We start from the raw sequence: 15,235 nt of genomic DNA on the forward strand, positions 1-15,235 counted from the left end.
CGTCCTCTTCTCAAGCGTTGAGTTGAGGCCTTCTTCGTCAAATGCGACATCACCATGCAAATTTCCACTTTCCAAACAACTCCATCAACTCTAAACCTTATAAATTACTCCCCTTTATCCACCTTTCTATTTATTAAATTTTATTTTAAGATTATTTTTAAAATTTTATATATTAAATTAATAAACACAAAAATGATTTATTGTGGCTCAAATAATTTGTTTTTCACAACTTTCTCTTAAATCTAAATTATTATCTCTGCAAATTATTCGTATTTAATAAAATATAATATTTGTCGTTGATAATGAAAATATCTACCATTGCACTAATTCTCTTTGAAACACTTGTGCAATATATGAAAAATGTGCCTGTGACAAAAAAAAATAAATTATCCTTTTATCATAAATTTTTAGTTCTTAATTTTGAATAACAATGTTGAAAATGTTAGTAATATTCATTTTAATCTATTTTTTTAAATATATTATATTATTATTGATTAAAATTTATTGAAAAAACTTATTTCTATTCATAATTTAGTAAATTTTAATCATAATTTTATAATATTTAATAAATTTTAATTGATATATATATATATATGTTTAACACTGGTTTCATATTAAATCTATATACATAATTATTTTTAACACTGACTATTGCTGTAACAATTTCACCAAATTCTATAAGTAAATATACCCTAACTTAAATCCTATAACTTCCCATTACAAGAAAAATAAATTACATAAAAATTTAAGAAAGTTTAAATGGTCTGATACCTTTCCTCATCACGCATATTTCACTTTTATAAAGTTAATTTGTGTATTAAATAAGATTACTGTTGTTTGAGATTTTTTATCCTGAAAAAAAGTATATATATTATTCGAAATAATTTTGAAGATTTTAAATTATGAATATTTTCTCCTGAAATATATATTTATTTTAATGTGTTTTTTAATATTATTTTTAAGTATCTGCCACTTTTATGAATTTGCGTCACTAGATCCACTGCCGCCTCTTTCATTATCATTGTTTCCTTCACTGTTTAGTGCTACGTTTTGTCATTGTAACATAACTATCACCATCACCACGACCCTCCTTGGTCGCCATTCATCATCCCCATCAAAAAGACTTTTATTTCATTTTATTTCAATGTAATTAAAATATTTTGTTCATGCAACACTTATATATTAATTATTTACTAAAATATTCATTGATATTTAGGTTATATTAAAATACATACATGCAATCTTAGTAATAATATTATAAACATTAATAAATTTTTAATAAATAATTAATATATGTATATGAAAAATATATCAGTAGCTTTTTCCTTGAAACAGTTAATTAATTAAATGGTTAATTAAATACGGAGTCACTTGTTACCTAATCTTTTAAATATCATCAATTAGTTGAATGATATTCTAAAATTAAATTCATTTGGTTAATTATTAAAACGTGCTTATTTGTGATTTACTTTATTAGAAGATATTTATATGTAAAAAAAGTCTTCTATAATATGCTTGCATGAGAGAAGGAAAAAAAAAGTTTATGCATGCACAAAATATACGTTTTTTAATTTATATTCACACTATTTTTTAAAACTAATTTTATTGTGTGTAATATTCCCTTAGCTAAATGACAGTCAAAATAGTAAATAAACATTAGTTTTGAATCCTTTAAATTTAGAAACACTTCATATTCTCTCATTTTGACAATTTTTAATTTTTTTATTTATATTTGAAGTAAAAATTAAAATATAAATAAGAAGTTATTTTAAGGTGATTTTCATTACAATATAAAAATAGCTTTAAATTCAATATTATTAGCAGTTATTTAACGTGCTATACGAATTTTTAAATTTAAGAAAAACAAAGTATAAAATACGCACCGTTCATCAATACAAATTTTAAAATGTATATTATAAGAAAAAATTCTTAAAGTTATAAAAATATTTATTGTTTAAAAATAGATTAATAAATTACAAATGAACTTAAAATTTTTGATAGAACAAGAAAGAAAGAAAAGGTTTGTTGATAAACAATAATTAAGAAATTCTCTCGTTTTTGCGCAGATTCCTTCCCTTTTCTCAACAGGGAAAACAGAAACTCTTTCTGGTTCCTCTCCGTTAAAGGAAAGCATCGCCGGTGGCTTCAATTTAAATCTGCACAATATAAAAATCACGAAATTCCATTTCCCACAGTACCCTCTCTTTTCACTTAAATTACTCTCTTTACCACTGCGTTGAACCTTTAACTGAGGGGCCTCAGAGTCATTTCACAAGCACTTCCGCTACAAACATTCTTCGACATTCATCATTCATTCTCACACGACACCGTTTCACCCACTTGACGGCGTCGTCGTGGCTTCAGCTTCGCCAAAACCTGCTATTTTCACTACCCTCACAAATTCATTTCCCATTTTACCCCTCCCGGCGTTCCAAATTCCAATTCGCACCAATCGCAGTTCGATTTCGCGAAACACTCGAGTCCGGAGGCTTCGATTTTCAAAAGCCGCAAAACGGAGCCCTAAAAATTATTCTTCTGGGGGTTCTCTGTCTTTGTTTGATTTTGGGATTGAAACTGTTGATCCGTTCGGGAATGGCGGATCGAGGAGAAGACGAGGATTTGCAAATGGCAATTCGGATGAGCATGCAGCGCGTGACGCCAGAGCCGAAGCGTAGCAAACCGAGGGATGCATCCGCCGGAGTGGTTTCGGGGTCGCCGGAGGATTCGCCGGAATTCAAGACAAGGCGACGCGAACTCATGGCGGCGGCAGCTGAGAAGCGGATGGCGGCGGCCGCGAGGGTTTTACCTTCGCCTTCTCCGCCGGCCGCTGTTAAAGCGGGAAAGAAGGGTGGCGAAGTGGGGAGGAAGGAGGAAGAGTTGCGTTTGAAAGGTGGGAATTTGGGTAAGGAGTTGTCTGCGGAAGAAGCTAATCAGTTGTTTGCTATGGTGTTTGGGAATGAAGTCTCGAAGGGCATTCTTGCACAGTGGAGCAACCAGGGAATAAGGTAGTTTCTGCTTCTGATTGTTGTTGTTTTATATGTGTCTTTTGTGGTTACTCGGTTACCGTGTTATTCCAACATAGAAAATTATGTGAAGTCATTTTCATGCGGTTATTTCAATGACATGGTGTCAAGATGAGTATACTGTTAGCAAAAAATAAAAAATAAAAATGAGTATATTTATAATCTTAAATTACCTTTTAAATGATCTGAAGTATATGGATATGTTGCCAAGCGTACGATTTGCCATGAAGAGATGAACTGAGTCATAGTAACACAACTCTTTAACATGTCCATGATTTGAAACCTCTGTTCCATGTTTTGGTTTTTAAGATGATCCAATTGTAACTAATTCCTGAGCTTGAATATCTTCTGTTGTTGCTCTCTCTACCAGGAGTTGCAATTTTCTTTAAGTTTTGTGGAGTTTTTTAGTTTGTACTTTCCTTTTTTAATGTAGTGATGCACATTCCTGCTTCCCCTCATATTGTTGTTATGTTGTCCAGCTGTCCGTTTTCCTTGTTTCTGTGTGATTGGGGTCGGAGTTATTTTGGCCAGGGCATAATGTGCGTTCATTGTATCTTAATATCATGCTGTTGTTGTTTGTTCAGACTTCTGAATCAGGATATGTATATTTCTGATTGCAAAGTGAGCTCAGCTTCATTCTGACTTGCACAATCTTGAAAAGTCAGTGACTTCATTGCTATGCTCTCATTAATAATAAGTAATATCGCAAACCTGTTTATTCTTGTTCGTGAGCAAGTGTACCGTCGAAAAGTAATAAAGAATTTTTGAATTAAGTTACAAAGTTGTTATCCTATAAAGATTATTTTCAATTACCAATAATACCTTGATTCAATTGTTTAAACAGAAAGGATGCGTAATGGATTAAAATCAAAGAGTTAAATTCAAAAATTAGTTTAAAAGAAACAAATGAGATTTTTTGACAGAAATTGGATGAGAAGAGCTTAGGACATAGGGTTTCATTTATTATACCTTTCTATGTTTTCTTTAGTTTAATCTCAATGTTAATTTATTTAGTGTTTATCAACTACCCATATTTAATCTATTATAGCTCAATTATTATGCAAAATTAATATTCTTTTCCTTAAACGATTATCCTTAATGATCATGCAAGGCAAACGGTAGAAAAAGTATAAAAAATCTATGAGTTTATTAATTTAATAACAGTTAGAAGAGAAAGAATAAGTTTGATCCGCTTAACCTTTTGTCCTATTTTATCTTATTGTTCCACTACAATACAATTAACTATGAGATACTAAGAGTGATTAGTTTTTAACATGAACAATTCAATTTAATAGGATAAAAATCAAATATACAAAAATATAATATTATTATTAAACATAAAAATCACATAAAGTGTGCAATAAGATCCACTATAGATTTAATTATGAATTTAGCTACTCATAATAAAATAAACAACAAAAAATATGATGAACCTATCTATAAATCATAAAGGAGAATTCAAACAAGAAAAACTGAAAAGAAAAAAAGATGAAAAGAGTTCTTGTTTTTCAAAGGGCGCTTAATCACTTGCTCGGACTCTGAAGCGAGGCTCGTCGTCTTTTCCAATAATCTCTAATAACTTTCAACCTGTAGTGAGTCAGAATTAAGAATGGGAAGAAGGTGTGTAGAAAAAGATGTATAATGAAGTCAAAAAAATTGTCTTTAAGTCTTTATATAGGATGTGCTTTGAGTTCCTGGTCGGTTGAGCTCTATTTATTCGAATCGGTTTTATTTTTAATCTGAATCTCAACTGAAATCTTTATTTGAATTTCAAATTTGAATCTGTATCAAAACTTTCGCAAGGTTTGAATTTTGAATTTAAACTTTTAAACGCAGATTTATTTAGCACAATCGTGCACCATCATCCAGCATGACCATGTTAGACAACGAAACACACCCATGTAGCTTGCGAAACATTGTCGTGCATATGTGCGAGACCCGTTAAAATTATCTAAGCTTTTTGCTCAGAATATTCTCAAAAAGCACCGGTGGTTCTCTTATGCTTATTTGTGAAAATTAACATTAAAACTAGTGAGAAACCTCTATAAAATAAACTTCAATTACAAAAATATAAGCCATAAAGTACATTAAAATATGGACTTATCAATTCTGGCATTTGAAATTATAATATATTACAAGGAAAAGAAGTTGAGCCATGTATCTTTAGAAGAATGCATTTTCCTAGTTCTGAAAACATATTTTGTTTTTTGTAAATCTGGGGTTGGTGGTGATCATTCAAAATTAAGTATGGAATAAGAGTTAAATAAGATATAGGAGGGAAATAAAAGTGAAATTGCAAAAGTAAGCATCTTTAACTGTCAGAATTTCATCTTTGGCCAATGTGGGAAGGGTGGAACTTTCAATTGAAAAGCTCTACATGGGTTAAATTCTTATGTTCTGCTAGTGTTAAGACAATCTTGTGTACTGCCTGCTCTTTTGTGATTGTTTAATGGAAGTAGTAGTTCATCAAGTAATTGACTGATAAAAGGGTGGTTCCCTCTGTATAGCAAAGAATGCACAAAGTTCCTGTTAAATCAACAGGGAAAAAAAAATAAAAAAAATGCAGCATTGCTATTTAACATAGTCATTTTCGCATGAACTACAGTAGAAAAATTCCTTGTTATACATGTTGATTATGTTCAGCTGATGCTACATTACTGCTTAATTAGATAGCAAAGTCATGTAGGTGCTGTCATTGTTTAATATTATTTGTTTGTTATATGGAGACTGTTTTGATTTTTGTGCTTCTGTGGAGGTCTGTTTAATATTATGTATTGGTATATCTTGTCCTGTAATCGATGACTAACTTTTTTATTTAGAAATTTTTGCTTCTCTGCATCACCTCCGGTCTGACCTTTCTGCTGTGAAACTAATGCTATGCTTTACATTTCATTTGTGAAACACAATTTATGAACACATTAGTTTCATTCACGGAAAAATCATACTGGTAAATTCAACTATTGATCTGCAAGTTTTGTTTGTGAACATACTGTCCTTTTCTTAAAGATGTTTTGACTTTTGAATTATTTGTTTCTTATACTTTAAATTTGAATAAGGTTATGAACGTGCTTTTTATTGCTAATTTCTATGAAAACTTTACTATAGGTTTAGCTCTGATCCTGAAACATCAATGGGCCTAGTGCAGCATGAAGGTGGCCCCTGTGGCGTTTTGGCAGCTATACAAGTAATGGCTACATTTTTCAATATTATTTATGAAATTGTGGCATGCTGTCCATTTTTCAAAGCTTTTTAGAAAAATCCCTATTTCAAATAAGGCAAAATGGTATTATTTGGTTCTTATAGTTTCACTTCAATAGGGACTTTCTGGATAGCCCGCCCAACTAATATTTACCTCGAAAATCCCTAAACTTCAGGACTGTTCTGAACGGTTTTGAACTGTGAGGACTAAATTGAATTTTGAGTGAAACTATATGCACTAATTGAGTGCTTTAACTACACGATATTAGCAACTGGCTCCATGGTGTAAATGTATTATCTACTGGCATCAAACAAATATTTTGTAGGCATAAAATATTAGTAATTGGCTAGATGATGGTAAATGTATTCTGTGTTTTCTTTGTATGATTTCCCCATGTGTATATATATATATATATATATATACATATTGTAACTAAAATTTAATCACTTGTTATTCTCAATTAAGGATGGCAATTCGACAGGTGAATGCAAGTATTGCTTTTCCTGTATTCATTCCCATTTATGTTATCTGGTATTTAAAATTGTAGATACTCGAGGATTTCTGCTTTTAAAAGTCATCAAAAGATAAAAATGTGGACCCTTTATGGAGCTAAAACTTCAATTTTGAATTTAAAACAACACCAAAAACAAGTAGAGAACTACACCTAAGTTTTATTCTTTGATAATTTTTTGTTTTTAACTTTTCTGATATAGTAATGTTGAACATGTTTTTTCAATAAAGAAAATACAATTTTTGTAGCAAGCTTGTTCATGAGTGAGCATGTTGTTTTCTAATATACAATAATAGTTCTAGAAGCATTATTTTTTGTTCTATGTCTATTTTGCTTATGTTTTTCTCTAACTTTTCAGGCATTTGTGCTTAAATACATTCTTTTCTTCTATGATGAGTTGAAAGATGTATCACACATGCCACAAAAGGGTCCAGGTGCATCATTTAAAAGTCCATCTGTTCCATCGTATAATTTTTCTTCACTTACTGAAGGTGTAAAAGTAAGGTGATTAACTTTTCCTGAGCAGTCATTTGTGTTTAGCTTGGTAGAATTCATTATAATAAAATTATAAGCTTCCATTCCTTGTACATTGTATTGTGAACATGAATATTGATTTGATTGAATATTAACTTTTCATGAATATTGATTAAATTTTCCATGTCTACAAGATGTTGATTTCTTTGATCTGTAGCTCCCTGTTTTCTTGTGTACTGTGAACATGAATATTGATTTGATTCAATATTAACTTTTCATGAATATGGATTAAATTTCCATGTCTTCAAGATGTTGATTTCTTTGATTTCTAGCTCCCTGTTTTCTTGTGTACTGTGAACATGAATATTGATTTGATTCAATTATGTATCTGTTTATTTCAATATACAGTAGTAGTTGTTCGGTTCACAACATTAAATTGTGTCAGGATTTAATGTATTCGTCAGATTCTTGTTCATCGCCTGGATGTGGTGAAAAATAAGCAAGGTTCTCACATTTTCATGAACCAGTGTGGGTAAAGTGGTTCATGGTGCGAAGGATTCGTTTAGGAACATGAGATATACTTACAAGTAAACCAGTGGAAAGTGTAAGCACAATGATTGGAAACAGGATTAATTTCATGTGCCTATAAAAAATTGAGTAGGTAGAACAAAAGGCAAAGGAAGTAGACACTTTTGTTTTTATTGTGGTACACTGGTTTAGGTTAAATTGAGAAATGAGGTCGGTATAATTGTAGTTAAGTATTAGAAGATTGATGTTATTCATGTTAAAAGACTAGGAGATGGGACCATTGCTCTAATGTTTATGGTGGAAAGGGAGACTTTAAAGTGATCTGCGCTTATACATCTTAGGTGGCATTAGAAGAGTAAAACAAGATAAAATTTTTCAAAGACTTGGAAGTTTTTCGAGGGGATTTAAATGATCATGAGGGGAGCACTTCTGAAAGATACAAGGGTTCACATGGGAGAAGGTTGGCAATTGGGATTTTGAGGATACATGGGAGAAGGGTGGAAAGAGAGAAAGAAGAAGAAGCCAAAATTATAGGATCTTTCAATGAAGTGTTCTGGAAGAATAGTGTTAATGGACATAAGGAAGTGCTAATGACATGGGAGACACGATGATCAAAGGGATTAGGAAGGTAGAAAAAGAGACTCAAATGAATCAAGAGTTTGACATGGTTGTCAATTTTAAGTTTTGAGAATTTTTAAAAATTAAACTCAGTTTTATAAATTTGTTTCAAATTTTTGTAGTTTATAATTAACATTTTATTAGAAAACTAGATCTAATTCACTCTGAAAAGTTAATACTTAATGTAAGACATCTTAACATATCTCTTTCATGCCTAGGACTAAGATATTTAGTGTGAAAAGTTTGCAGGATTAGACATTGATAGGTGACCCAACATTTAAATTGGTTGGCTTTGATACCAAATTAAAAAATCAGGCCTAACTTCCAAAAGTTAGTTTAAAGAAAAAGGTTTGCTTAAACCTCATAAGGAATACACTAGCTCTATTCTTAGCGATGTGGAACATCTTAATACATTTAATATTAAATCTTAAATCCAATCAATATATTTACGTTTTACTTACCAATTTAAGCTTATTTTGTGATGGAATGATGACGAGAGTGGGGGACAAGAGAAAGGAAGGCATTGTGATAATAAGGTTGACTTTTGTTGCGTGTTCATTGAAGTTTTCTTTTCCTTCTGTTACATCACATCACCTTGGTGATTGAACATTGGAGGTGTACCTCGGACCTTGCTTTTAGTTATGTGGGCTTTAATGTCCTGTTTTATTTAAATGTGGCGGATGCTAGAAGTTATTTTTTGGCTTCATAAAGCATGACCTCTACTTCTAATTTTTTTTTTTTAATTGTTTGGTGATAACTTCAGCTTTTCTGGTTTTGGACTTCGTTTTTTCTCTGTAGTATTTGCTCGTCTATTTCAATTCCATATGCCTATGTATATTAGTTCCTATCAAATGTCCTTCTATGTGCTTCACAGGTATTTAATATTGGTAGGTGTATTTTTCCATGGTTTTACTTGCACTAAGCTCATGATATGTTTATGGTGTGCGATTTCATCTTCATGGCAGAGCCCTTGTAAGAAGTATGCGTGAAATTTTATTTTCATGTGGAAGTAATAGAAGGGTTGTGATTGCAACTTTGAGCATTCCAGAGAATGACATTCAGCGTTTTGAAGGGATTTCAGAGGATGAGGTACCTTGGCGATAGATTGAATTGTATTGTACTGTTATTGTTTTTATTTGTGTAGTACTTTGTTGGCAAGAAATTGAGTTGAATTTTCTATCTTGTTATTGGTGTCATCTACTATGATTCTCGGATGATATCCTTATCTGCTGAATCAAGTCTTGTCCAATTGACAGGTCATTGCAAAATCTCTTAAAGGTCTTTCCATTGAATCTACCTTGGATCTGCAGAAGGTTCTTAGAATTGAAATCTGCACATCACAGACAACTGCATTGCAAAGGCTTGAAGCAAATCTTCCCTTATTCCAAAGTCGAATGGGAGCTTTGCTTTTTCTAATCTCTGCCTTACTTTCCCGGGGACTGGTATGTTAGCCTGCTTCAAGCTCTGGTATCTAGTTCACATTACACTTTACTGTCTTTGAGTTCACACTTCACACTGTCTTTCAAAGTAAGAGATGTTAGGCATTCTTCCTGGTACCTACCAAGAATGAAGTACTTGTGAGTGAATAGTGAATATGCAATCTCTTTTGTGTGAATATTAGAATTTCACCCTATGTCTTGGGTAACTGGATTATTAGGTTGATTTTATTTTGTACTTATAATTGCTCCTATAGGGATATTTATGTAATGGAAAAGAGTAGGGTATATCTGTTTTAAGAATGGCCTACCCGAATGATTTAAAAGCAACGGCAATGTAATTTAATTATTTCTTGCTTTTTTGGTTGTCTAGGTCTTACGGATCATCAAGTGCAATGTATTTGAGATATGAATGTGAGTCTTTAATATTGCCTGGAAATTAACAGGAAGCCAATAACTGAGCCTAGTAATTTATGTGTTGCTTTGGCTTGAGTTGGCTTAAATATTTTTTGCAGGGACCCTTGATGCTATTCCCCACCCCTGCCCCTGACCCTGTTCTCCCCCCCCCAAAAACCAAATTTCATGCTCCTCAGTTGTTCAGGACCTAGGATACGGTCCTGAGCTCCTGGAGCTTCCTGCACCCAAAGTGGTCCGATGATGGCGGGTGCTAAATGATTTTGCCAAAGGTCTTTCTATCACCTTTCAGATTTCCTTAAATGTAATCTAAAAAATGTTCAGGTTTGATTCTCTAATTTGTTGAATTCTCTTAATTCAAAAATATTACTGGAAGATGCAGTGTTCTTTTGACCAGAAATGAGCTATTTTCAGGATGTAGTTGATTATTGTGACAATTCTTCATGGTTTGATAAGCTTGTGGGAAAATTTAGAGTTAGGGATTTCTAGCAAATAATTTTTTGAATAATGCCTGGACTCTGGTCAAGAAATTGTTTTGGAAAAGCCACCTAGCAAACAAACGTATACTGTAAGGATTCTGTTGAAAATCATAGGGATTTAATGGAAAAGAGAAGTAAAATTAAATATCATACTAATAGGACACTGAATGATTGTGATTTTGGGATGATAAAAAACACTAGTTTTGTACTTCTCTTTTTTCTTAAGAACCAATAAGGAGACTGAAAATTTCTAAGTTAGAAACATAAGAAATACAGAGGAGTTCCATATTTTGGAAACTATTGTGGAAGTCACTATGGACATAGGCATGGTCATGCTGGATGGTATTGCTTTGATACCATGTTGAAATTATAGGTGTTGGGTAGAAAAGTAAAAAGAGAGAAAATACTTTATGTTACTAATAGGACTCTAAATAATTGTGTTATATGTTGATGATAAATCACTGACATTATTATCCTTTTTATACAATGTTCTAGGTCAATTACAAGTATAATACAATCGGCCCATGCATAGCCCAATTACTCTCCTAACATGGAATGACTCTTAAAACAACAATAATAGTAATATTCAAACAGAATTGTCTAAAGAGGGTTTAGACTATTTTAAGGATACTTGATTCAGGGTGAACCCCACCACACCAGCTTGGATGGACCTGATTTAAGATTCTCAATAATCATGGCTACTCCAAACTGGGTCCTCACCTTCGATGAGTTTAACCTACTCACTTGAAATATTGACTGAGATTGCCTTGGGTCATTACACCCAAGTTGGATACCCTCCATCTTGCTTGAACTCAAGGATGTGCCTATGAACCTACCCCTGACCACACCCGTACCATAGTAGTCAATCCTAGATAGTGATGCGGAGCGATTGACCCCAAAAATGCTATAGCGGATAGCAAGATGATTGCTATTATGAAGACAATCAAAACAGAGAAGGAAAATAGATCAAGAAGTGTTCAATCACCAGAAAAAGTTATAAAGCAAATGGTTTCACTGGAGTCTATATCTCATCAAAAATATCTTGAGTTACATCGGAGATGAACAAAACAACTAAAAAATATCTCTGTTTACGTTAGAAATAAGTTGAGTTTTGTTGAAGATGAAGAAAACAACTGAAACTTGGCTGGAAAAGGTGACTTGCACTAGAAAGTGACGTTGGAGATTGAGGACGAAGCAAGAGAAGAGAGAACAGAGATGGAGGTAGGGTTCCAACTTTCAAAAATATAAAAGGGAGCTGAAATCTCAATATTGCCTTCCTTAAAAAGCATTCCAACTTTCAGGAAGGGAGGAGAAACTTATCCTTTTGCCCTGTTTGACATATATAAAAGGGGCGAAATCTCCAGATTGCTCCTCTTAAAAACATTTTAATCTTCAAAATAGGAGGGCAAATTTGTCCCTTTACCCTAAGATGAAATAGTAGCTGCTAGAGCCGCGATTTGCTTCGCTTTTTGCCCTTATTTGCAGCGCAACGACCACTACACTGAAATGTGACAGCAATGGAATAGCAGCACCCAATTGCTCTGCTCTGCACCTCTGCAATAGCGGTTGTTATTGACTCCTATGACCAATACCATGACTTCAGACTGCTTTGCCAAACTTTTGTACCAAGTATGGCATGCTCAACCTATCATGGTTGGAAGAAATCTCCCCTTACCCAACTTACATCATTAATAGGGGGGGCTCAGCACCTAACCATGACATACCCACACTTATAGATTGGGATGATCCAATATCCTAAGGTATGCCATTTTAGCTATACCATTATTTTGCCAACGTATCCTCTAACTCGAGCATTGAAATGCTTCTTACATGAATGGCCCCTGCTTTTGACCATTGTGGTCTACCACCTCAAAACAATGTCAATGTGAACTGAAGTGCAACACCAGAACAATACCAAAAACTGATGACACTTCATCTCAACCAGCCCATATTGATTCAACATTACCCAAAACCCAAGTCCAGTTAAAGCCTCTTACTAGTATCTTCGGCTCCAAATTACCTTAGAAACTCAAAATGAAAAAGAAATTCAATGTCATGCTTCTTTCCTCCTAGGTTTTCATTAGCTTGTGTGCTTGAGGAACATCATTAGCTAGATCCAGGATTATATGTTCATTTCATATCCTAATCTCCTTTAAATGTTGAGCTGAGGTAGTAAGCCTTGGTGTTCAAACCTGTATAAAGAAATGGAGCAATTGTTACTAGTATTTATGCCTTTAAACTTCTGAGTTTTATTTCTATGGTTTTTAGAAAATTTTTGTTTTGTCATTTTCTATGATCCGTAATTGTTGGGAATTAAATGGTGTATTTGACATGATAAATTCCAATGTTTGGCTGATTTTGCATCGGTTGTTATTATGCTTTTAAAAATTCTCGAGTTAATGTGTGCAATATTTTGCTTTCCTCCAGGACTTGGTTCAAAGTGACAGGGATGATCCCAGCCTACCACTGGTTACTGCACCTTTTGGGCATGCCTCCCAGGTATATATATACCACAGATAATTGAGAAATGCTGCTATCCTTTGAACTGATGCTTATTTTAAATAATATTCCAGAATAGATAAAATTTTCTTTTTCTATGAATCTTATGCTGCAGGAAATTGTAAACCTACTGCTTTGTGGGCAGGCTGTGCCTAATGTGTTTGACGGAAGGATGGATTTAGGTGGAGGAATGTTTCTGAAAGGTATATCAAGAGATGTAGAAGTTGGATTTCTCACTCTACTAGAATCCCTGAATTTTTGCAAGGTTGGTCAGTTTCTGAAATCCCCAAAGTGGCCTATATGGGTTGTGGGGAGTGAATCCCATTATACAGTACTGTTTGCTCTTGACCCCCGTGTCCAAAATGAGAATGAACTGGAAGGAAGGGAAACTCAGATTCGCAAAGCTTTTGATGCACAAGATCAGAGTGGAGGTGGTGGTTTCGTTAGTGTGGAAGGGTTTCATCAAGTTCTCGCAGAAACAAATATTAAACTTCGGCCAGAGAAGCTAGAACATCTTTGCTCTGCTGGATTCATCGTATGGAGTGAATTCTGGCAAGTAATTTTGGATTTAGACAGCAGCTTGGGAGGTTTGAAGGATTCATCAGGACTGATGGGTAGGAAGGTTTTTAATCTATACCATTTTAATGGGATTGCTAAATCAGATCTGAATGGCGGCCAATCAAATTCTGGGGCTGAAACTCCCCTGCAAAGACCCAGGCTGACAAAATTGAGAGTTTCAGTTCCCCCAAGGTGGACGCCTGAAGAATTTATGGCAGATGTAAAAGTTTCCTCTGCTTCAAGTGCAGGAGAGTCTGCAGCGAAGGACACTGAAGTATCTAAACCAGAGCCTTCTCAGCATGCACCTTTGGTGGACTGCATAAGGACCCGCTGGGGCCGTGCTGTCTGCAGCTGGTCAGGGGATCCTCCTAGTATAGTCTGAGAGACCTTATTTGAAGTTGTTTGCTGTGTTTACGTGGCTTTATCAGGTAAAGCACAATCGGGTCGGCAAAGAGAAGATGAAGTTTTTATGCTTTTAACTTTGATGTTGTACCTCGAGGGGGTTCAAATCTCCAAATTTTCTCCATTATGTGCATATCCGTTATATAATGTGGATTCATGTATATTCAACATAATTTTTCGATTTTGTCATGTCATTCAGAAGGAACAAAGAAGAGGGATGCGATATTTATTGTTTAGCATACTTGTAACAACCATTTAAATGTATTCGCATCAAATAGGAAGATTTATAGTTGTTTGGGGGGAGGGGGGGAATTACACGTGAAATCTGTTCTTAGTTTCTGAAATTGTAATAGTAAAGTATCATGCTTGGCTTCTGGAATAGGGGAAAATGAATAGTCATAGAATAATATGATCGCGCCCTCAGTTGTGGAACATCTCACCACTCTCTCTCTCCATTTCTTTTTTTCTCTTGTAATGATTAATGGGCATCTATATTCCATGCGTTTCGGTCCCAAAAATCAAAAGCGTATTTTCTGAAATATTTTCCAGGGCTTAGGATCCCATTACACAATAATGTGATTGTTCAAAATGAGAATGAAGTGGAAGAAAGGGAATGTGAATCGCAGATCGGAAAAATTTTGATGAACAATATCAGAGCAGAAGTGGCGGCCTCAGAGAAATAAATATCAGACTTCAATTTTAATTGAATGATAAATTGGATTTTAATGAGCAAATGCTAGATAATGATGAATATATATTCGGGTCGGCATGGGGTACGGCGTTGTACGAGAGGAGAAAAATGGAAAAAAAAAAAGAAAGCCGGATCGTTGCAACCCAGCATGCCCTCACTCATTACAATAAAATGTTTGTTATTAAATATTTATTTAACTTATTTCATTTATAAAATTATTTTAAATTAAAAAGATGACACAAATTGCTTGTAGAAATACAACCCTACGTTGTTGTCTTTTCTTTCTTTATTTTTTCTATGCATTTTTTATAAAATTAAGAAAAGGCTAGTTTCTTAAATTACTTTTTTAGATAAATTAAATTTTAATATTCTTACAATCTTAATTAACATTAATTTAACTTTC

General features: G+C 33.6%; 1 protein-coding gene across 1 annotated transcript; it reads left to right on the plus strand.

The window, feature by feature from the left end:
* Positions 1-1,999: 1,999 nt before the first annotated feature.
* On the plus strand, positions 2,000-14,653 carry LOC113872732 (ubiquitin carboxyl-terminal hydrolase MINDY-3-like). Its single transcript, XM_027510516.1, has 7 exons — positions 2,000-3,005; positions 6,129-6,207; positions 7,092-7,237; positions 9,319-9,442; positions 9,610-9,795; positions 13,110-13,181; positions 13,297-14,653. Exons 1-7 carry the CDS (start codon positions 2,593-2,595, stop codon positions 14,119-14,121), a joined length of 1,845 nt encoding a protein of 614 aa, XP_027366317.1. The 5' UTR covers positions 2,000-2,592; the 3' UTR covers positions 14,122-14,653.
* The last annotated feature ends 582 nt before the right edge of the window (positions 14,654-15,235 follow it).

The sequence above is a fragment of the Abrus precatorius genome, unplaced genomic scaffold, assembly GCF_003935025.1.
Source record: "Abrus precatorius isolate BTA unplaced genomic scaffold, Abrus_2018 Scaffold7, whole genome shotgun sequence".
Lineage (NCBI taxonomy): Eukaryota > Viridiplantae > Streptophyta > Magnoliopsida > Fabales > Fabaceae > Abrus > Abrus precatorius.